The sequence below is a fragment of the Lontra canadensis genome, unplaced genomic scaffold (genome assembly GCF_010015895.1).
Source record: "Lontra canadensis isolate GAN:19392208 unplaced genomic scaffold, GSC_riverotter_1.0 scaffold9, whole genome shotgun sequence".
NCBI classification, from domain to species: Eukaryota; Metazoa; Chordata; class Mammalia; order Carnivora; family Mustelidae; genus Lontra; species Lontra canadensis.
In genome coordinates this window covers 10,058,185-10,082,231 of record NW_022631003.1, presented here as the reverse complement: position 1 = coordinate 10,082,231, position 24,047 = coordinate 10,058,185, and the positions used below count along the sequence as shown (strand labels likewise).

The 24,047-nt window shown below is 39.4% G+C and overlaps 1 protein-coding gene across 2 annotated transcripts; it reads left to right on the top strand.

The window, feature by feature from the left end:
* The first annotated feature begins 234 nt into the window (after positions 1 to 234).
* Positions 235 to 17,274, top strand: TMEM19 (transmembrane protein 19). 2 transcript variants are annotated; one of them, XM_032854789.1, is made up of 7 exons: positions 235 to 272; positions 819 to 941; positions 3,015 to 3,128; positions 13,488 to 13,625; positions 14,011 to 14,265; positions 15,088 to 15,297; positions 16,717 to 17,274. In XM_032854789.1, exons 1-7 carry the CDS (start codon positions 236 to 238, stop codon positions 16,878 to 16,880), a joined length of 1,041 nt encoding a protein of 346 aa, XP_032710680.1. In that variant the 5' UTR covers position 235; the 3' UTR covers positions 16,881 to 17,274. The 2 variants fall into 2 exon arrangements, with proteins under 2 accessions (XP_032710680.1, XP_032710681.1); XM_032854790.1 differs by lacking the exon at positions 235 to 272 and having other exon boundaries at positions 569 to 941.
* Positions 17,275 to 24,047: the final 6,773 nt, after the last annotated feature.

Here is a 24,047-nt window from a genome sequence, read left to right as displayed (position 1 = left end):
ACTTATTGGGTTTAAATTCACTTGCACTCCTGTTTTCTAAACCTACCCTAGTGGTAGTTTCAATCTTCCCTGTCTGAGTATGTTCTCAAATGCAAGATTCTAAGACTCCATATCACTATTTAAAGGAGAATTTCAAACCCTGGAGCCCTTGGGTGCTTCTGCTAAGCCGCAGTCCTTGGAGCCGCCTTTTAAACGCTCACGTGAGTGAAGCCACGCCCTAAGATGGCGGCAACGCATGCGCGCAGGAAGCGGAGACGCGATTCGGCGTGTGGGTGAGCTTCAGGGTCCTTGGCCTGGGGGTCTGGACCTGAACTTTGGGGCGGTTCCCGCGGCTGTTGCGACGGGACCGCACCCCACCGCCCAGGGCTCATCCTCGGAAACCACCCTGGTTCTGGCTGCGCGCCTTTTCTCTGTGCGACCGACGGCCCCCACACCCTCGACCCCGCGTCAGCGCGTGGGCGTGCGGTGGAGGCGGAGCCTGCTGTCCCAGCTCCGGCGATTGGCTGATTCCGCTTTCCTTTCGCCTTCCTGGCTGCGGAGCTCAGGTGTGAAGTGGCCGCGGGTGTAGGACCCAGCGCTCGGAAGGAATGAGCTTTACTTTTCCAGTGAGGCCTTAACATCGCCCACAGGAGTTTGAGCTATCCGTCAGCCGCAGTTTCCAGAAATAGTTAGGATTTATGTTATTTTTGCGGTCGGTGGAAGATGTTGGCATTTATGTTTGCCTCCGGGAGTGTTTTATTGGCAACTTAAACGACTTATTTTTCCCTAGAAACACTATTCTGTCCCTCAGGGGCTCATGTTGTTATTTTCCATGACAGGTCCTGACGACAATATTTGCAAAAAGTATATAAAGATGATAACCAATATAGTTATATTGAGCCTGATCATTTGCATTTCTTTAGCTTTCTGGATTATGTCTATGACTGCAAGCACCTATTATGGTAAGTATGAATGTTCTGAGTTGTTTTCCTCTAATCTAATTGGTGGAATTGAACATTGCATCATTAATGAAATCCAAAACTTGTATCTTATGAGTGGTTATAAATTATGTTTTCCTAACTTCCACAGCCTGAATTTAATTTACCAACATTAAAATATAAACACTGCTTTGAAGATTTAAAAACTTTAATAAACGCTGCCTCTGATAATACTGGTTAAACATTTCAAAATACATTTCTACGTTGTGTGTAGTTATTACATCTACATGAGAAATAAGTGAAATGAAATACAGTTTTGTAAACCAGTTGCAGTGATGCTTTTAATAAGAATGTCTGTAAGTAGTTTATCAGTTTTAAATATCCTGTAAAAATAGTAATAAAAATAAAAGGTTGTACAATGTTTACATTTGGAGTTTTGGAGGATTTGTCTGGTCTTTGGTCACTTCAAAAGAACAGACATCTTTTTAAAATCTGAAGCCCCACTTTATAAGATATTCTGGACTCAAGCCTAGACAGTTTTGAATACTCCTTCGAGTTTAAGTATGCCTTTACAGAAATTTCCTTGGTACTCCTATAAAAATGGAATTCTGTTCAGCTGAAAGGAAAAAGTGAGAGTGAGAAAGGGATTGCCATTTCAGACCTTAGCCTTTTTCAGAGACATGTGAATAATCGAATGAGTGGTGTTCAGGTTCAGAAGCTTTCAGACTTATTCATTCATAATGATTCACAGTAGAGCATGAGGGTTTGAAGAGAAGAGGTATGAGAGGAAATTCTTGTTTGTGCTATTATTTTTTGTTTGTGCTATTATTAAGTCTGACTTGAACTCAATGGAATAAACCTGGATTTATAAACCAAAGTGTCCCTCTGGAACCAGGCACCTGATTTTTGCATCTTAAACACACAAGAATTGTGTTCATTTTCAGAAGTAGAATTTTTTTTTTAAGATTTTATTTATTTGACAGAGAGAGATCATAAGCAGGCAGAGAGGCAAGCAGAGAGAGAGAGGAGGAAGCAGGCTCTCCGCCGAGCAGAGAGCCCAATGCGGGGCTCGATTCCAGGACCCCAAGATCATGACCTGAGCCGAAGGCAGAGGCTTAATCCACTGAGCCACCCAGGCGCCCCCAGAAGTAGAATTTTTGTTTTTGAACATTTGGCCTGCTTTGCCTTCCGTTTTCCCATTTTTGATAGAAATGTGGGCCATAGTAATAGTTCACATTTTTCGTCACTGTACTTAACTTAGTCTTGGTGTGTAGGAGTCTGTCAGGAACTGTGGGGATTTTAAACGAGAAAACTCTGACCTGTCTAAAGAGGGTGGTCTCTCTCCACTGTGGTCAGTTCTGCCGTGTGGGCCTGAGCATCCAGTTTTTAAAACAGAAGCCAAGGTTCTGGGTTTTTATATGAAATCTCCTAATCTTTAAATATTGACTCCCAACTCTTTGAAAACATTATGCTAGCCAAACAAACAAACAAAAACATCTGTGAAGTGAATGCGACCTTTGGAAAAATCAGTTGCTAAAGCTGAATAGAGGTGTGTAGCCTGTAAGAATGTTACTTTAAAAAATAAATCTCTCTAAAAAGCAGAAAGAGGAATAATTGAATCCTGCTAAGAAAGTAGTTTGTTCTGTACAGTTCTTTTTTTTTTTTTTTAAAGATTTTATTTATTTGACAAAGACCTAGTGAGAGGGGGAACACAAGCAGGGGAAGTGGAAGCAGGGAGACTGATGTGGGGCTCAATCCCAGGACCCTGGGATCACAACCCCAAAGGTAGACACTTAACAGCTGAGCCACCCAGGCACCCCATGCTCTGTACAATCCTTGAGATTTAATACATGCCTCCTTTTCAAAACAGTGGGGAACAAGATATATATTTCAAATCTCCAAATATGTATGAAGTACCAAAACTTAGTACTTACTTGGTCATTTCCCAAAAGGACTGTCTCTCTGGAAATACACAAATCTTAACATATTTTACTTTGGTGACTTCATCTCGGTTTCTCTGCTTATGATAGTATTTTAATCCAGAATGCAGTTATCAAAGCTTATAGCCAAGACTTACCTGTAAATTTAATTTTTTAGGTAATTTACAGCCTGTTTCTCCTTGGCGTTGGCTGTTTTCTGTTGTTGTTCCTGTTTTGATCGTCTCTAATGGCTTTAAAAAAAAAAGTCTAGACCACAGTGGGGCTTTAGGAGGTATGTTTTTCTTTTAACTGTTTATGTAATAAGTGCTTGCTTATATAATTTAAACTCATGTTTTCTAAATTCTGAACTTATGAGACTATAAATCCCATTATGCATTTTAGACCATGATAAAGTTGTCACTCAGCATTCCTATTCTGTCAAAATTTCAGATACTGACATACTCAGTGCAATGTACAAATTTAACTTTCAATTGATATCAAGTGGATTAATAGGATAGATTTTTTAGTTCCTTGATTATTTTGCTCTTTCAGTTGTATTAAATTACCTGCTGTCAGAAACATTGGAGCACTCCTGGTAGGTGTACAGTAGAGGAGCTGTTGGAAAGAATCATTCTAGGAAATTGCTATTAGTAGCCTCAAACAAAGCAGTCCAAACTAAGTATCTTAGATTTATTTTTCATAACTGAGTTAGGGATAGGCCAGATTTTTGTTCTTTTAGGACATATTTATTGAGTACTTACTATATGCCCCTCTTTTGGAAACTGGGGATATGGCTGTGAAAAAGGCTGAGATTTCAAGTTCTGGTGGAACTTTTATTCTTTATAACAGTTAGGTAACAAAATACATAAAACTTTTTATATAATGATAAATTTTATGAGAAAAATTAAGATAATAAGATGTGTATGTTAGGGAATGTGGGCATTCTTTTGTATATAGGGTCAAGCATAACCCTTTACTCTAAGGAGGTAGTTTTGAACCAAAACTTGAAGAAGCTAGCAGTGAGAAGGTCTGAGACAAGCATGTTCCAAGCTGACAGAATAACATGTGTAAATACCCTGACATATACTCTGGCTTATTTAGGTATGAGAATAGACTCATTTGACTGGAAAATACTTAAAAAAAAAAAAAGGGAACATAGAAAATTAAAGAAATAGGCAAGGACCAGGTAATAAGGAGTCTTGGACACAGTAAAGATTTTTTTTTTTTAAGATTTATTCATTTTAGCAAAGAGAGCATGTGTGTATGAGTAAGAGCTCATACGAGGGAGGGGCAGAGAGAGAGAGAGAGTCCCAAGCAGACTCCCCACTGAGTATAGAGCTTGATGCAGGGCTGACCCCAGGACTCTGAGGTGATGACCTGAGCTGAAACTGATGCTCAACCAACTGAGCTACTCAGGTGCTCCATAGTAAAGATTTTATTCCAAACTAGGTGGAATCTCCCCTGCCTCAAATCAAGGGGGTGACATGATCTGATGTGACATCAGGACTTTCATATAATGCTAGTGTTATAAGCCCCAAGCCATGAGGATTCCCCCTCAAATACTACATGCAAGATGAGATCACTACAGAATGATATTTATTTATTTGTTTATTTATTTTTAAAGATTTTACCCATTTGACAGAGAGAGACACAGTGAAAGGGGAGTTGGAGTGGGAGAAGCAGGCCTCCCGCCAAGCAGGGAACCTGACTCGAGGCTTGATCCCAGGATCCCAGGATCATGACCTGAGCCAAAGGCAGACACTAAATGACTGAGCCACCCAGGTACCCCCAGAATGATGATTATTTAGAACTGGGAGGTCTTTTTTTTTTTAAATTATTTTTTAGATTTTATTTATTTATTTAGAGAGAGCATGCACTTGGGGACAGAGGGACAGAGGGAGGGGGGAAAGAGAATCTTAAGCAGACTCTGTGCTGAGTGCACGGAGCCCAACACAGGGATCCATCTCAGGTTCCTGAGATCTTGACCTGAGTGGAAATCAAGAGTCGGTCACTTAACTAACTGAGCCATCCAGGCGCCTCTCCTAGAAGCGTGCCTTCATGTTGAAGCCATCTACCCAACCTTCAAAATACTGCTACTGGTCATTAGTCCTAATTTAGCACTGTAAACACACTCTGCTGCCTCTGATCTCATTGAGAGATTATTTCGAGAATAAGGAGGATCACATGAGGGGACATATGGGAATGTGACTATAAACTGTAAAGCACTGAGTAGATGATTTGTTCGAAGGAGGTGGTATCATATAGTCCACTTGTTCATTGTGTTCCTTTGAACTCAGTATGGACAGTCTGTCATTGGATTTTTGGCTTGACAAGTTTTATTATTTTTTAAAGAATATATTTACTTATTTGTCATCGAGCAAAAGCAGAGGGAGCAGCACGCTGAGGGAGCAGCAGGCTCCCTGCTGAGCAAGGAGCCCAATGTGGGCCTCGATCCCAGAACCCTGGGATCATGACCTGAGCCGAAGGCAGATGCTTAACCAACTGAGCCACACAGGCATCTCTTGACTTGACAAGTTTAAATTTAATTTCACTTACCAGGACTATTCAGCTTGGTGGCTTACTGGTTTTTTTCCCAGTCATTCATTCAACAAGTGTATTGTTAGGGTCTCCTATATGCCACATACTTTTCTCGGCACCTAGGATTTAGTAATAAACAAAATGGATAAAAATCCCATTGTCAGAGAGCTTACTGTTTTAGTCAGGGGACACAGATGATAAAAGAGATGGGTTTGAGGCATTTAATCCCCAGAGCTATATGCTGTAAGTGTAGTGGAAATGCACGCAAATGGAGAATTGTCTAAAAAGGCCAGTGCTTGTGCTTCATGTGATTTCACAAGAGTGGCCTTGCTTTTTTTAAGTCACCAAATTGTGTCTGGTGTTCAGTCTTTCTGAAATAAAAGCGTCATTTTGTCAGATAGCCAGAGCTGATCAGAACTAATAAAACCAGTATCTGTTGCTCATTGTCTCATGGGACTGGTATATGAGTCAGAGTTCAGACATAGTTAGGAGTTGCAGAAAATACCAAGGTATTTTTAGACTACATGAAAGAAATCATTCTTTAAAAGTACATTGCCTTAAGTTTATTTCTTCATTCTGAACCTGTCATCACCATGAACACTGATCATTTCATGTGGTATTTCAAGGTGATTGAAGTAAAAAGGATGTAGATGATTTGTAGCAGATGCTTAACTGACTGAGACGCCAACAGAAAGACTTTCTACAGAAATAGAAAGCTGGTCCCCTGTTCTATTATTTAAGAAAATACTATTTAATACTAAACACCTGTTGAATGTCTGTTCCATTAATAGTTTTGTTTAACATGTTAACAAAAATCTTTATATAACAAAACAATATATTTATCTTAAGAGTTACAGAGAATGGAAGTTATTTTTTTTTGTTTTGTTTGTTTGTTTCCATTTTAACCAGGCTTCACGTTCAACACAGGGCTTGAACTCACAACCAGAAGATTAAGAGTTGCGTGCTCTACCGACTGAGCTAGCCAGGCCTGAGAATGGAAATTGTTAATGATAAAGTTAGTCAGGGATGGAAGAATTTGTACTTAGAAATACAAGCAGACAGCCTGGACAGGGCTGCACAAGATAACAGTGCCTTAGTGTGGTTGTCACATTTTAGGAAGCCAGTCCCCAGCCCTGCAGGGCCAGAGGTGGATTCTCTTCAGACCCTCTACCCCAAACTGGAAGTTTAAAGCACCCAAACTTATAAGAGACTAATTAACAAAGAATGTAAATTTCTTGAGTGCCACTGATCCGTGTGCTCAACAGCAGAGTTAGCACATTCTCTCCCCAAAAGGAGGTCTATAAAATTATTATTTAAAAAGTGCTTATAAAAGGGCACCTGAGTGGCTCAGTTAGTTAAGTGTCTGCTTTCAGCTCAGGGCATGATCCCCCGGTCTTAGGATCGGGCCCCATGTTGGGCTCCCTGCTCCGGGGAGCCTGCTTCTCCCTCTCCCTCTGCCCTTCCCCCTGCTTGTGCTCTCTTTCTCTTTCTCTCTGTGTGTCAAATAAATAAATAAAAGCTTTTAAAAAAGTGCTTATGGGGTGCCTGGCTGGCCTAGTAGGTAGAGTATGTGACTTTCGCTCTTGGGGTTGAGTTCAAGCCCCACTTTGGGCGAAGAACTTTAAAAAAAAAAATGTGCTTATCAGTTGGAAAGAACACTTAGAGAATGCTACCTGTTATGTAAAGAAGAAAGAAAGATAAGAAAACATGCATTATATATGCTTTATAAAAAGAAACACAGTAATGATATGCTAAGAAACAATAAAGTTTGTTATCTACAAAGAATGGAGGGAGAGCAAAATGTGGAGGGAGAGAGGGGCAAAGGGACCTGGGAGGAAGTGACCCTTTTCTTAGTATACGTTTTTGTGTAAGTTTGACCTTTGAAAGCATGCTAGTGTTCTACATATTTAAGAAAGAAAATAGTAAGGATGGGAAAAGAGGGAATCTAAAATTGAAAGCAAACTAAAACAAATGAACCCAATTGTATTTTGAATCAATACTATAAGCATACTGGAGGGAAAAAAAGAAAACTTAGGAACATAGCATTTAACTATATTCCTTCAGTCTTAGATTAAGGGAAGGGGAGAACGCCAAACAAATCCTAAATTATTTTAGTGTGGTTCTGAAAGTTTTAACGTGATAGGGGATTGAGAAAAATGAGTGAAATTAGCATTGTTGTTTGAAACCAGGTTCTTACCATGGAAAGAGGCATTCAAATGTGGAATGGGGAAAAGCAAGAGAAAACCTGCAGAGATGGATTGTAGTTGGAGTTATTGGTGTGATCTCATGATTTCTAAAATACGTGTGTGTGTGTATATATACATGTATATATGCGTATGTATATGCATGTGTGTATACCTTGTGTTCATGTGTGTGTGTGTGTGTGTGTGTGTGTATTCACTTGCCCTGTCCACAAAAAGCAAATATACCCCAGTAGCAAAGAACACACTGTGAGCCTAGATCTTGACCCTCAATATCGTTCCCCACTAAAATGTACCAAAACTCCTTAGAGAGATGACCGGTTCCAGGACTGGGGAAAACTGGGTTTGGGAAGAGGTTAGAGCATCTTGTTACACCAGAAAGAAAGAAAATGTGAGAAAGAAGAAAAAATACGGGTTTAGGTCATATGGTTCAGAAGTGAGCTTACCTATTTTGTCTGGTATTAGTGTAGCCACTTCTCTCTTTTGGTTACTGTTTGCATGGAATATCTTTTTCAGTCCTTTTACTTTAAACCCATTTAAGTCTCTATAGAGTTAAAGTGAGTTCTTTATAGACAGCATTGGGCTATGTGTTTTTATTTCATTTTGTCATTCTGTGTCTTTTGATTGAAGGATTTCATCCCCTTACATTTACTTTTTTTTTTAAGACTTTTTTTTAAAGTAATCGCTGCATCCAACGTGGGGCTTGAATTTACAGCCCCAAGATCAAGAGTTACATGCTCTACCAACTGAGCCAGCCAGGCATCTTATTCCTTAGAATTAAAATAATTACTAAGGAGAAACTTATTTCTGTCATTTTGCTATTTGTTTCTCTTTATCTGTTTCTCTCATAGTTTTTTGTTGTTGTTGTTCATTTCTTATATTACTGTTTTGTTTAGTGTTTAATTTTTTGTAGTTAAATGTTTGAATTCCTTTTTTCATTTCCTTTTGTGTATATTTTACAACTGTTTTCTTTTTTTTTTTTTTAAAGGTTTTATTTATTTATTTGACAGACAGAGATCACAAGTAGGCAGAGAGGCAGGCAGAGAGAGAGAGAGAGAGAGGAGGAAGCAGGCTCCCCGCTGAGCAGAGGGCCCAACATGGGGCTCGATCCTAGGACCCTGGGATCATGACCCGAGCCGAAGGCAGAGGCTTTAACCCACTGAGCCACCCAGGCACCCCTACAACTGTTTTCTTTGTGGTTCCCATGACAATTACATATAACATCCTAAAGTTAGCGGGAAGCCTGGTTCTCCCTTTTCCTCTGCCACTCCCCCTGCTTGTGCTTTCTCTCAAATAAATAAATACAGAATCTTAAAAAAATATATATATATTTTTTGAAAATAGAGCTACCCTATGACCCAGCAATTGCACTACTGGGTATTTACCCTAAAGATAACAAATGTAGTGATCCGAAGGGGTACGTGCCCCTGAATGTTTATAGCAGCAATGTCCACAATAGCCAAACTATGGAAAGAACCTAGATGTCCATCAACAAATGAATGGATAAAGAAGATGTGGTGTGTATATACAATGGAATACTATGTAGCCATCAAAAGAAATGAAATCTTGCCATTTGCGACAACGTGGATGGAACTAGAGGGTATTATGCTTAGCGAAATAAGTCAATCAGAGAAAGACAACTACCATATGATCTCCCTGATATGAGGAAGTCAAGAAGCAACATGGGGGGTTTGGGGGATAGGAAAAGAATAAATGAAACAAGATGGGAAGGAGACAAACCATAAGAGACTCTTAATCTCACAAAACAAACTGAGGGTTGCCGGGGGGAGAGGGGGAGGGAGAGGGTGGTTGGGTTATGGACATTGGGGAGGGCATGTGCTATGGTGAGTGCTGTGAAGTATGTAAACCTGGAGATTCACAGACCTGTACCCCTGGGACTAATAACACATTATATGTTACTTTTTTTTTAAAAAGATTTTATTTATTTATTATTTATTTATTTTTAGATTTTATTTATTTTTTGAGAGAGAGAGACAGCACAAACAGGAGATGGAGAGAGAGAATCTCTCTTTTTTTAAAAGATTTATTTGAGAGAGAGATTACAAGTGTATGTCGGTTGGGGAGGAGACAGAGGGAGAGGAAGAAGCAGACTCCCCTGGTGAGCAGGAGAGCTTGATGCAGGCTTGAACCCAGGACTCTGGGATAATGACCTGAACTGAAAGCAGGCATTTAACTGACTGAGACACCCAGGTATCCTGGAGAGAGTGAATCTCAGGCAAACTCCTTGCAGAGTGTAGAGCCCGATGCGGGGCTTGATCCCAGGACCCTGAGATCATGACATGAGCTGAAACCAAGAGTTGGATGCTTAACTGACTGCACCACCCAGACACCCCTCTCCTTTATTTTTGAGAAATGATTTGGCTGGATATAAGCTTCTTGTTTGACAGATTGTTTTCCTTTTCTTTTCACACTTTGAGTATATCCGCCCAGTACCTTCTAGCCTCTGGCCTTCTGGCCTCCAGAGTTTCTGATAAGAAACCTGTTGATAATCTTATTGAGGATCCCTCATATGTGATAAGTTGCTTATCTCTCTGTTTTCAAGATTCTTTGTCTTTGAACAGTTTGGTTATAACGTGTCTCAGTGTGGCTCTCTTTGAATTCATTCTACTTGGAGTTTGCTAGGCTTCTTTCTTGTATGTTTATATGTATGTATTTCATCAAACTTTTTGGAATTAAAAAAACAACTTGGTAAGGTTTCAGCCATTATTTCTTCAAATAATTTCTCTGCCCCCTTTTCCTTCTCTTTTCTCCTTCTGGGCTTTCCCACATGTGTGTTGTTCTCCTTGATGGTGTCCTATATGTCCCACAGGCTCTGTTCTCCTTTCTTCATTCTTTTTTCTTTCTGTTTTTCATATGGGATCATTTCCATTGCCTGTCTTCAAGTTTGTTGATTCTTTCTTCTCCCTGCTCTAATGTGCCTTTGGATCTCTACTGAGTTGTTTTCAACTCCACTATTCCCTTTCAGTTTCTCTTTAGATTTCTATCTTTTTATTAGTATTTCTATATTGTCCCATATTGTTCTCTTGACTTTCTTCATGTCTGCTTTTAGTTCTCTGAGCATCTTTAAAACGGTTGAAGTCTTTGCTTAGTAGGTCCACCATCTGGCCTTCCAGTCTCCATTCATTTTTTTTTTTCCCTTTGAGTGGGCCATACTTGTCTGTTTCTTCACATGCTTCATGATATTTTTGTTGAAAACTGGACATTTAAATCTAACAGTGTGGCAGCTCTGGAAATCAGAATTTCCTCTGTCCCCAGGGTTTGCTCTTTTTCATTTTGTTTTGTCTTGCTTTTGATTGTTGCAGCTGTCTTTGTGCCAGGGATCACCTTGATGTGTAAACCTAAGATCTTCCCAGTCTTTTCTGAGCCTATACCTTTCCCTGGGTATGCACTATCACCTTCTAATTTTCCCCATAAGTGGAGTTTCTTTTGAATGTCCTAGTCTTTAATGTCTGGCTTTCCAAAGGAGGAAAAACAGAAAAATGAAGGGGGGTTAACATCAGTCCTTCAAATCCTTTGGAAGTCTCTTCAGCCAGACAAGAAAGGGCTTGTAACAGCTGGGGGGTGAAGTGTAATAACGGCTGCCAGCCTCTATGTCTATACCTCCATAATCAGAAGCAGCAATCATTGATCAGAATACAAATCCTGAGACGTGCCTGGGTGGCTTAGTTGTTAAGCATCTGTCTTTGGCTCAGGTAATGATCCCAGGGTCCTGGGATCAAGCCCTGCGCTGGGCTCCCTGCTTGGTGGGAAGTCTGCTTCTCCCTCTCCCACTCCCCCTGCTTGTGTTCCCTCTTTTGCTGTGTTTCTCTGTCATATAAATAAATGAAATCTTTAAAAAATATCAAATCCTGGTATGTGGACGATAAGTCTTTCCTGCCCAACCTGGCTCCCACAAGCTGTGTGCAGACTGTACCTGCAGTTACTGCCCTGCCTGCCATGGGACTGGGTGTGAGAGATGGGTAGGGGGCTACACTGTTAAGAAGTGAAATTGACCAAAGTTAAGTGCAGTTTCCCCTCCAAGCCTTCCTTTGAAAGTTATAAGCCTTCAGTAGACTCCAGAGTTCCAAAACAGTTTTGTTAGATTCTTCCAGTGCAATTGTTGTCTGGGTGGGAAGACAGATTTCCTGGTGCTTCCTACTCTTCTGTCTTCCCCAAATCCTCTGTTCCATTCATTTTTGTAGTATTAACTAACCATTGTGGTAATAGAAACAAGAGTACTCTGATGCTTAACCACCAATTTTACTCTAAGAACATTTTCAAAATTTGTAACAAAGGCCTTTAAAGATTATCTGAGTCATTCCAGTGGGGGGTTGGGAGGCGCAGAGGGAGAGGGGAAGAATCCCAAGCAGGCTCCATGCCCAGAGCCTGACATCCAGGGCTCGATCTAACCACCTGAAATCATGACCTGAACCCAAATCAAGACTCTGACACTTAACCAATTAAGCCACCTAGGTGCCCCATCTGAGTAATTTAGGAAGCTAATTCCAGGGTGCCTAGGTGGCTCAGTCATGAAGCGTCTGCCTTCAGCTCAGGTCATGATCCCAGGACCCTGGGATCGAGCCCCACATTGGGTTCCCTGCTTGGCAGGAAGCCTACTTCTCCCTCTCCCACTCCCCCTGCTCATGTTCCCTCTCACTTTGTCTCATTCTGTCAAATAAATAAATAAAATCTTAAGAAAAAAAAAAAGCTAATTCAGATATGCATCTTTTCTATATAATAACCTATAGGGGAGCACACGGCTGGCTCAGGTAGTTGAGCATCCAACTCAGTTTTGGTTCAGGTCATGATCTCAGGGTCGTGAGATCAAGCCCTGTGTCACGCTCCACACTCAGCTAGGAGTCTGCTCCTCTCCTTTACCCTCTGCCTCTACCCCCACCCCACCCACTTGCACATGCAATCGTGCATGTGCACAATCTTGTTTGTTCTTCTGATTAGACTGTAGCTATTATAAGCCTTCCTTGAAATTGTTCACTCATGAAAAAATGAGGGATGTCCCCTTTCTTCTTTGTCCAAATAAAAGAAATAAAAAAAAAAAAGTCTAAAAATCTGAAATCACATTTACAGAAAGTATTCCATTTTTTATTCCACATAAAATCCAGGATTATTTTGGTAGATTTACATATTAAAACATAACTAAGAAACACTATCTCCATCTTCTCACATAGTTTATGGGGCTCAACAAAAGGGCATGTGAAAGTTTTTTTGAAAAGCATGAAAAGCTAGCCTGTAAAAAGATCCAGGCTATGAAGGGAAAATATAAAAATTAGAAGCTAGAAAGACTGTACAATCTAAACCTCCCTGGGAGATCCACAGTTAATTTGGAAAGTTAGCTATCTATCCAAATATTATATATAAATCACTACTATTTATTGTGTTCTACAATTTGATTATAAAAAGTATGTCTATAATGATAACATGCATTCATATATTTACAGTGTGTTTGAAAGGAGGTAAAAATATGGTAAAAAAAATTTATCAATTTTTCAATTTAATCAAACCAGTTTTTATTTTTTTTATTTTTTTTTTAAGATTTATTTATTTATTTATTTGACAGATCATAAGCAGGCAGAGAGGCAGGCAGAGAGAGAGAGAGAGGGAAGCAGGCTCCCTGCTGAGCAGAGAGCCCGATGTGGGGCTCGATCCCAGGACCCTGAGACCATGACCTGAGCTGAAAGCAGAGGCTTTAACCCACTGAGCCACCCAGGCACCCTAATCAAACCAGTTTTTAGTTTACTATTTGGTAATACCTGAATTGGTAAAAATGAAAATGTTTTGGAAATGTATATTTCAGGTCATAATGTAAAAAATAACTGAAAAAAGTTCCATTCTTTTTTTCACTGCAAAGATGTATGGAATGAGTATAATTCTGTGTATGTATGTGTTTCTTTCAGGGCTTGTGGTTGGATTTATCCTAACCATTGCAAATTTCAGCTTTTTTACCTCTTTGCTGATGTTTTTCCTTTCTTCTTCAAAACTCACTAAATGGAAGGGAGAAATAAAGAAGCGTCTAGATTCAGAATACAAAGAAGGTAAAATGAATTATGTTTGACATCACTTATAATTTATTTTACTTATAATTTATCACTTTATTTCATCCCAAGATACTATAAGCTTATATTCAGAACATGTTTAGACTGTTGAAATAGATAAATTTTGCATGAAATTAATTTTAAGTAGCGGCCTAATTTAGTTTATCCTTACTTCAGCACAATAGTAACAGCAGAATTTTAGAAGCATTAAAATCTATCATTCTAAAACAATATAGAATGTAAGCAAAGGTACCATTTGATTTGTAGTCATTATTAAAATTGTAGTAATTTTTCTTTCTTTAAACTTTAAGTTCCTGTAACTGCATGATTTTCCTTCTGAAGAGAAAACATTTCTTGTCCTTTTTATCCACTTGTTTGTTTGTAGGTGGGCAGAGGAATTGGGTTCAGGTGTTCTGTAATGGAGCTGTGCCCACTGAGCTGGCCCTGCTCTACATGATAGAAAATGGCCCCGGGGAAATCCCAATAGATTTTTCGAAGCAGTATACTGCTTCCTGGATGTGTTTGTCTCTCCTGGCTGCACTGGCCTGCTCTGCTGGAGACACATGGGCTTCAGAAGTTGGTCCGGTTCTGAGTAAAAGCCCACCAAGGCTAATAACAACCTGGGAAAAAGTTCCAGTTGGTGAGTATTTAAGTTTCTTTAAGTTCATTTCATTAAAAAATGAAATGAACAAAAAAAATCTGACTTACTGTGTTTCTGACTTAAGAGACTGTTAAGAATTTTAGTCTCCTTAACTGGAAAATTGCTGTCGGCTATTAAATTGATGATAAATAATATTTGCAGGAAATGATAGCAAGTCCTAGATAAACAATACAGAAACACAGAGACGTATCAGGAGGAGAGGAAAAAGAAGAGAATGTTAGAGTGTTTCATGAGGACCTGGTATGTGGTTAGTGCTTTAACATAGATCTCAGTTCCCTGTTACTGTTAACTACTACTACTACTACTATATTGTTATCTTCGTCATCACCTCCCCTCCCTTGTCTTTTTTCTCCTCCTTGTCTTTTTTCTCCCCTACTTTCTCTTCTTTTTCTTCCTCATGTCCTTTTCATTTTTTTCTCTTAATCATTATCATCATCCTCTTTAATACCCTTAATATTCATGTGAATTGGTTCTTTTATTATTTCCATCTTACTAACAAGGATATTAAGAGAAGTTAAGTAACTTCACTACAGTCACATAACTTAGAAATGGCAAAACTATGATTGAAATCAGGCAGTTTGGCTTCATGGAACCATTCCCTTGCATTGCTTAGAATGTCAGGAGTTAATGAGGAGAAAAGACTTCTTTTTAAGTAGACTGTGGTCTTTGGATTGTATGAAAGAGAACCTTTTCTTCAATTGGTCTTGATAAGATAGGTACCAATTTTGTTTGTTTCCTTGATTTTATGTGTTTGTTGATTATTAACCAGATTATTTTATGGTTTGTTTTTTTTTTCTTCAGGGACCAATGGAGGGGTCACAATGGTGGGCCTTGCTTCCAGTCTACTTGGTGGCACCTTTGTGGGCATCACGTACTTCCTCACACAGTTGGTTTTTGTTAATGATTTAGACATTTCTGCTCCCCAGTGGCCAATTATTGCATTTGGAGGTTTGGCTGGATTACTAGGATCAATTGTAGACTCATATTTAGGAGCTACAATGCAGTTTACTGGTAAGTATATCACTTGATTATTGCAACTTGTTGGTGTAGTAAATGGGAAAGAAATATGGGGGAGAAAAACATGGCAATGGAAACAGTCCCAAAGATACAGGAATCAAGAGGCCAGGAATGACAAGACAGAGTCTTTTCTACAATTCTGATTTTTAAAAAAATTTTTTTTGTTAAATTAATTGAAAGAGAACTAATTCCACAGAGCAATGAGTAGAAGCTGTTTGGGGTGGATAATAGTGCAGGAAACAGATACTTTTGCTTTGGGGACTTCACCTAATCCCAAGGAAAGCAGAACATTTGGGATCAGATCATTTTAATGCTCCACCTTCCATTTGTTTTCCAAATCCCTTTGAGAGAGAATTGTTGTACTACTCTGTACACATATGACCTGTTTTTCTACTGTGACATAATGCTTTCTGTCCCCACTGAATTTTTAGCCCCAATTCAAGGTATATGGGAGAGTTGGTTTTCCCCAGAATTTTCTATGCTTTGTTTCTGAGCTTTTACTTTATGCTTTTTGCTTTATGCTTTTGCTTCTGAGGCATTGTCATTTCACTGTACTGACATATTCTGTTAGGTGTGTATTTCCTCCACATTCTGACTAACCATGTTTTCTCCTTTGATTCATACAGGTAAGAGGCTGGGAGTTTGGGGAGTTTCCTTGTGTACAGTCCTTCCAGTTCTCTTCATGTACCAAGATACTGTTCCTACCCTTCTGCTTTGCTCCCCACCTATCAGAATGTTTTTTCTTTCAGATTCATTTCTCTTATCTAAATACCAAGGAGGAAGCAGTCTGATTTTAGTTCAAGATCAAGGTCACTAACTCTACACACACACACACACACACTCACTTTCTCTCTCTCCTTCCCTCTATGTTTTTGGGTCTTTCTGTTTGTTTGTTTATTTAGGAGCCTAGGTTTTATTCTACACTGGGCCCTAACTGGGGAAGTTTCTGATCATGTTGAGTGGATTGAAAAAATTAATGTGGGCTGTAGGAAAGGTTAATTCCTTCAGTAAATTCTTTGTATGCCTCCTTTGTGCTGGCACCACACTGGGTCCTGGGTTTCCATTGCAGAGGCTAAATACATGATTCCTATTCTCAAAGATCTCGCAGGTTGGTCTTGGAGACCTAGTCTTCTAGTTTCATGCTATCTCTGCTTTTAATGTTCTTCCTTCTTCCAGTGAAGGAATTCCAGCAGTGTTGAGAAAACGGTATTGAGGTATACTAAAACTCACATTTCAAAAAAAGTCCTTGCTAATCAAGGGTTCCATATCTCTCACCTTATAATTATCCACTGAAGTCAATTTATAAGTGGTTGAGACTTTTTCAAAGATTATATTCTTTGGAGGAGAAAAGCTAATTTGTTTTAAATCAAGTCATTTGGATTTTCCACCTCACTTGCTTCTTTTCCACTCCAGGTTTAGATGAAAGCACTGGCATGGTGGTCAGTAGCCCAGCGAATGACGTGAAGTACATAGCAGGGAAACCAATTCTTGATAACAACGCAGTGAATCTGTTTTCTTCTGTCCTCATTGCCCTCTTACTCCCAACTGCTGCTTGGGGGTTTTGGCCCAGGGAGTAAGCTTCTTTTCATTTACAGAGGTTGAAACTGTGGTAAATTCAGCTAAACTTGCAATTCCAAGTGTCATCCCTAAGAAGAATAATTGTAATTGGCAAAGAGAAAATACTGGCTCTTCCCATATTCGTTGTGATGAGATTCCACATTTTTCCTCTCATTAATTCCCTTGAAACAGCCAACCTCTTTGTAGTGAAAGATAAGTGTACATAGAACTTACTTTTATTTTTCTTCTGCTAAATAGAGCTTCTTGAGCAATGAAGCTCTGATGTCCCTAAATATTGCTGTATGTTGGCCTAAAAGTGTAATGCCACTTGTGCCAGTTGCCCAAATTTTAGTTTTGGGTGGTTTAAATTGATGTGTGTGGAAGCCTGAATAAATATACTCCTCATTTCCTCCATTATTTGCCATTTCCAATTGTGAAAAGTGTGGAGTATGGTTAGGAAGCTACTTAGGGAGCTCTCCACATGTGTTCTTCCTTCCTCAGGGCTAGTAATGAAAAAAAAGTAAATGTCTTTTTCATATGACCATTAGAATGCATGAAAAAAATTATTTTTAAGTAAAAGCAAAAGAGATTTATCTTCTGTCCATAAAATGTGCACCTTACTTATATTTTAGTTGATTTTTGAGCAGACATTATCTTGAATTTAATACTTTTTAATGGATTTTCTAGTTGTCTTTGAAATTTATATAGAAATCTGTTTTACTTTGGCACCCTGAACAGTTAGAGTCACTGGAAAACTATCGTAATTATGTTTTTATTTGCTACCTAGAATTGATTGGAAGATGCTATGATTTCCTATTCTGTGCTGAAGTTATGCTCTCCTGTATGATAATAGACTCAACTAAAATGAATTCTACTTTTCTGTTTTATCCTTCACTATGATTTACTGTATGCTAAAGGAGTTTGAAATGGTGTGGATTATTTTGCTGAAAGTATTTAAAAATATTTCTCATGTGATTTCCATACACCCCCCCCATACTTTTTTGCATTGAAATTGAAACTGAAGAGAGATTCCATGAATAAGCCACCATTATTGAGTGGATAAAGCTTAGAATTCTTTACTGGTGACTCTACTACAGTGATAATTGAGAACTGAGTTGATTCCGGAAGAAAGAAAGAAAAAAACAGTTGACACACTTAATCCTTAATCCAGGCAACAGAGAGGGTCTCAATCGTTGGTTTTCACCTTTGGGTATACTTTGGAATCACCTGAGTATCTTGTCCTGGGCTTCACTTCGAAGGATTCCAATTTACCTGTTCTGGGTTAGAGCCTGGGTATTAGCACTTTTTAAGAGTTCTTGCTGTTGCACATGAGAATCATCTAGGGTGTTTTTTGTTTTTTTAAGATTTTTTTTTTTTTTTTTAAGTAATCTATACATTCAGCGTGAGGCTTGAACTTAAAACGTCAAGATCAAGAGTTGCATGCTCTACTGACTAAGCCAGCCGGGGTAGGGCATTTTTAAAAACACTTGCCAAGGCCCCTCCCTAGATCAAGTAAATCAGAATATCTGAAGGTGAGGCTCACGCATAGTTTATTTCTAAAAAGCTCTCCAGGAGATTCAAATTTTAAACAGGTTGAGAACTACTAAATCAGAATGGCCTAAAAGCACTATGCATAAAAGAAGCTTCAAAAGAGTGGGACTTTGCATTTTTATGCAGGCAGTATTAGTAGCAGTGCTGTATGCTGTCTTTATACAGTAATATCTTCTAATAATTATACCGTGTCTTATAGCTACTTTACTTACCAGCTCATTCCTGTGTTAGTTTTTGATGCAGCCTGTTTATTCCTATAGCTGTTCCAATATGCCTTTTCTCTTTTCCTGGTGACTCATCCTCATGACATACCATGGAATAAAAATAATTTTTGCAACCATCTTTGGGTTTGATAAAATCACCATATCATTAACAGGTTAGGGAAATACTGCTTGACAAGCCTTTATTTGAAAACCTAGGGCTAATTGTGTTTTGAAATCAAAATTTTCAGATTTTAGAACACTAATAGAGTACATATATTTTCCTCAAATTCTCAGAAGAGTCTAAGATAGCAGCCATTCTCAAATACACTAATATTTCTATGGTGAATGTATGAATAGCACCACTAAGTGTGATAACTGAAGACTATAAAGAGCCTCAGGTCAGGTCAGTTTTGTCACCAAATTTAGGAAGAAACTTTCTGTTTGCAGAGCTTTTTTTGGATATGAGAATTATAGATAAGGAATTGTTGCTCTTTTTGCTTTTAATCTTTGCTGTATTTTATTGTAACATTCTTTGTAAGTGGATATTTAACTAGTTCATTCTATTATTCCTCTTTACTGAGTGAACAGTTTATTTTAAAAACATTTCATAGGGGTGCCTGGGTGGCTCAGGGGGTTAAGCCTCTGCCTTGGGCTCAGGTCACGATCTCAGGGTCCTAGGATCAAGCCCCACATTGGGCTCTCTGCTCAGCAGGGAGCCTGCTTTCCCTTCTCTCTCTGCCTGCCTCTCTGCCTACTTGTGATCTCTCTGTCAAATAAATAAATAAATACTGTAAAAAAAACCCCACTTTCATAGAATTCCATATAACAGTATAATAAAAAAATATGTACTGCCTACCTCGGAAGCTTAAAGGTGTACATACCATTTCTTAAAACACTATTATGCAGTAGAGGAGAGGAAGGTGTATGTGGCCCAAGGCTTTTGAAGCTTTTGAAGGAGACCTGAAAATTTAAAGGAGTGGCATTTGAGGACTCCTCAGTGGAGGTACCAGGAGAACAATGAATTGATACAATCGGTCATTCCATTCTTCGCTTTTCTCATTACTTGGGTTATGTATGCCTCAGCCATGCTGAATATATCTTTCTTGTTTCTAACTCCTACCTATGTAGGGTGCTGGCTTCACTATGCCAACCCCATCCCAATTAGATAAAAACCTAGTATAGAGAAAAATCATGCAAAAATCATAAACTTTGCCTCATTCCTGTAGCATTAACAGATGCTCCCTGTTATGCAGTGGGTATACTGGAGCCCAATCATCTGATGTCCCTGGTGTTTCCTGATGTTCTGATGTCATCACAATGAGAAAAAAAGTGTTGTAGCCATCAAGTTTCAGGTGAATTATATATGCTTTAAAGAAAACAAAGGGCGCCTGGGTGGCTCAGTGGGTTAAGCCTCTGCCTTCGGCTCAGGTCATGATCTCAGGGTCCTGGGATCGAGTCCCGCCTCGGGCTCTCTGCTCAGCAGGGAGCTTGCTTCCCTCTCTCTCTCTGCCTGCCTCTCTGTCTACTTGTGATCTTTCTCTGTCAAATAAATAAATAAAATCTTTAAAAAAAAAAAGATGAAAACAAAATTATGCAACTAAATTATTTAATCTCCTAATGGAGTATCTGTTGCTGTAATTCCAAATGGTCCTGAATATTTTAAAAATATGTAGATGTCCAATATATGTTTGTTAAATTAAGTTGTTTGACTGTAAACAGTGTTTTCTTTAAGAGTCACTCAAAGTTGATAATCAGGAACATTTTTCTGGAGGAAAATAAAAAATAAAAAAACCAATTTGGCTACCTGAATTTCTGAGGATTGTGATGATTCCAACATTTCTCAATCATGTGATACACTATTAATGGTTCCGGAACTAATGAGTCAGGAAATGATAGTAAGGGCAAGGCTCCTAAAATTGTTTTCTCTGCCAAGACTAGACATGTTAACTGTCATTCATCACCCCCTTCAAAATTTTATACATGTGGTAACCCTTTTATGTTTGGATTTTTTTTGTTTGTTTTGCATTTTTTATTTTTTTAAGGCATCTCTACTCCCATTGTTGGGCTTGCACTCACGACCCCAAGATCAAGAGTCACATGCTCCATTGACTGAGCCAATTTATTTGGCTTTGACTGAGCCAATTTATTTGGCTTTATTTCTTTTCTTTTTCTTTTCTTTTTAATTGATATTTAATTACTTATGTAACACACTGAATCTATTCTTTTAATTTTTTAAAGATTTTTTAAATTTTTATTTGAGAGATTGAGAGAGAGTGTGTGTCAGTGCGCAAGTGGGGGAGGGCGGAGGGAATGGGAGAGGGAGAAGCAGACTGACACAGCTCCATCCCGGGACTCAGAGTGTGGAGGCCAAGAAAAACAAGGCTGTACCCACCTCGAGTCTAGCCCAATTTCCAGAGACCAATAACTCAGTTCCTTAAGCCCTAATGTCACCCTCCCCTCCATAAACAAAACTGAAGGAGGCTGAGGTAGAAGGAAAAGTAAATAAATTTCTTCTAAACCTAAATCTCACTAACAAGGACGCTTGATAGCAAGAATGTAACGTTCCACCAGGAAACTCCCAATTGTCTTCATGCTAGTGCCTCATTAAAGGGAAAAACGGCCTTGGCTTGATAGTAGCCAGGCCTTCAATATCCTGACAGTCGTCTTTACCCTGATAGCCCTTCTGAACACCCCCTTTGTCCTCACCCACCGCCGAATCCACCCCAACTCTGCTTTTAAAAACTCTGACTGTAATCTGGCTCGGGGTCCAAGTCCTTACTCCGCTGTGTCAGGTTTACTTGGGCCCAGGCTTAAGCTTGTCAAATAAACCCTCATGCGATTGCATCGGTGCTTGGCTCCTTGGCGGTCTCTCAGATGCGAAAACTTGGGTACAACAAGAGATCGTGACCTGAACCAAAATCAGGCACTTAACCAAGTGAGCCATACAGGTACCCTACACTGAATCTATTTTTTTTTTTTTTCTATTTTTAAAATATTAGAATATTAGAGATAAAGCTAAAATATCCTTTTGCCTCCACAAGTCCCTCAATAAACCAAACCTTCTATCTTCCCCAGAATAACTACTGTTAGAAATTTGAGATATTTTCTACACAATAATTGTTTGGGTGTATTTTTAAATCTTTTTAATTTTTAAGGTTTTATTTATTTGACAGAGCACACAAGCAGGGGGAGAGGCAAGCAGAGGGAGAGGGAGAAGGAGGCTCCCCACTGAGCAAGGAGCCAGACGTGGGGCTTAATCCCAGGACCCTGGGATCAAGACCTGAGCTGAAGGCAGATGCGGAACTGACTGAGCCACCTAGGCGTTCCTGTTTTGGGTGTGTTTTAATACTTTTTTTTAATCAATGAAATTTTGTTATAATTAATACCATCATTCTGCTTTTAAGTTGGATGCCTACCTTCAAGAAAAATCTATTAAGGAAAAAAGGTTAGAAGGGCATATACCAAAAAATTAATGTGTTCCTTCTAAAATTTCTACAGTCAAATGTGTTTCTTCTACCAATCAAAATATTCAAACAAAATAATCTCTGGAAATTACTCCTCTTCCCCATCTACCCCTCCCCATCATTGTTTTAAATGGTATTCCTTTTCTTTATAAACTATCTTATTAGCAATCAATTAAAAGAATAAAATGGGGGCGCCTGGGTGGCTCAGTCGGTTAAGTATCTGCCTTCAGCTCAGATCATGATCCCAGGGTTCTCGGACTGAGTCCTCATCAGGCTTGCTGTTTGGTGGGGAGCCTGCTTATCCCTCTCTGTATGTCCCTCCCCCTGCTTATGTACTCTCTCTTAAGTAAATGAATAAAATCTTAAAAAAAAAAAAGAAAAAGAAAAAGAAACACAACTTTGTTTGTTTGAGATTCCCTATCTTGAAGCTTGAAGCCTGAAGCACCAGTCTAACCCAAGTTGTAAAGCTTTAACTTTAGGGGCTCCTGGCTGACTCAGTCGGTTAAGCGTCTGCTTTCAGTCCAGGTCATGATCCCAGGGTCCTGGGATTAAGCCCCACATCTGGCTCTCTGCTTACCGGGGAGCCTGCTTCTCCTTCTCCCTCTGCCTGCTGCTCCTTCTGCCTTTTCATGCTCTTGAAAGGGTCCGTAGACAAAAGGACAAGACTGATACAAAGCGAAGGTCAAGCAAAGCTTTATTTCGCGCCAAGCATCGAGAATCAAACTGACCGGCCAGGGCCGTCTCTTTCGGAGGCAACCCCCCCTCCCCCAGCCTCACAGACTAACTTTTATAGAGTAAAGGCCATGTGGTTGAGCCTGGCTACACACAGGTGGCCAATTGAATTACATTCTACCCCATAGTAGTTATTTGAACTAGCCTATCACCCTGGTCAGAATTGGCGCCCAAAAGGCAGGGCCCACATTCTTGGGTGGTTAGGGAGGTGCTTTCCTGATTGGATGTCTCCACCTGGCCGAACACGTCCTTGACGGGTAGGGAGGTAATACGTGCGCTTTCCCTTGATTGGACGTTTCCATCTGGCCGGACACATCCTTGAATCTGGACTCCGTTATCGGGGGCTATTTGGCCGTATTTCACCAATTCTGTTTCTAAGCGCTTTCCTCTTGGGGGAAGGGGCAGGTTCAATCTAAGTTTACTGCATAAACAACAAAATGGCTCGCTCTGGCTAAGTAGGCCCTTACATCTCTCTCTCTCAAATAAAATCTTCTTACAAAAAAAAGAATAAAATGGAAGTTGAATATAACATAATGAAAAGTAACAGTGGATACTCAAAGCAATACTTTAATACTTTGCACTTTTGGATTGTTGCAAAAATTAATACAAGTATCACAAATCTCTACCTGAATGGTGTATTTTGAGTGTGGTTTTTTTTTTTTCATTTTTTTCAAATTCTGATCTTAGCTGTTTGCATTTGAAATTATACATGACAAACACCTTGGCAAAATTCTCAACACGTTGTCATAGAATTCTAGAACAAAGAACCTTAAGGAATATTCTCAGCTCATTGCCCAGACTTGAAACTAAAAAATATGTATACCATCTTACATGAATGGTGTATTGTTTTCTAACATGAATGCCTCCCAACCTTTGCATACCCTGTCCTTCCTGCCTGGAATTCCTATCCTCTCTCTTCCCTTAATGACACTTCAAACACGGCTTAATGGTTTAATGGCTTAACGGCACTTCCTCCAAGAATCTTCTCAGGTAGGGACGCCTGGGTGGCTCAGTCATCAGGTGTCTGCCTTTGGCTCAGGTCATGATCCCGGAATCCTGGGATCAAGCCCCGAGTGGAGCTCCTTGCTCAGCAGGAAGCCTGCTTCTCCTTCTCCCACTCCCCCTGCTTGTGTTTTCTCTCTTGCTGTGTCTCCATCAGATAAATAAAGTCTTTTTAAAAAAAAAAAATCTTCTCAGGGTCAATTAGGTATCCCCATACACATTCTACGCTGTAACT

Bases quoted from the DNA above. Each gene is read 5' to 3' on its own strand.
- TMEM19 (XM_032854789.1), top strand. From the start codon at position 236: ATGCGCGCAGGAAGCGGAGACGCGATTCGGCGTGTGG. The intron at 273-818 runs GTGAGCTTCAGG...TTTCCATGACAG, and splicing joins AGACGCGATTCGGCGTGTGG to GTCCTGACGACAATATTTGC. The intron at 15,298-16,716 runs GTAAGTATATCA...TTTCCACTCCAG, and splicing joins AGCTACAATGCAGTTTACTG to GTTTAGATGAAAGCACTGGC.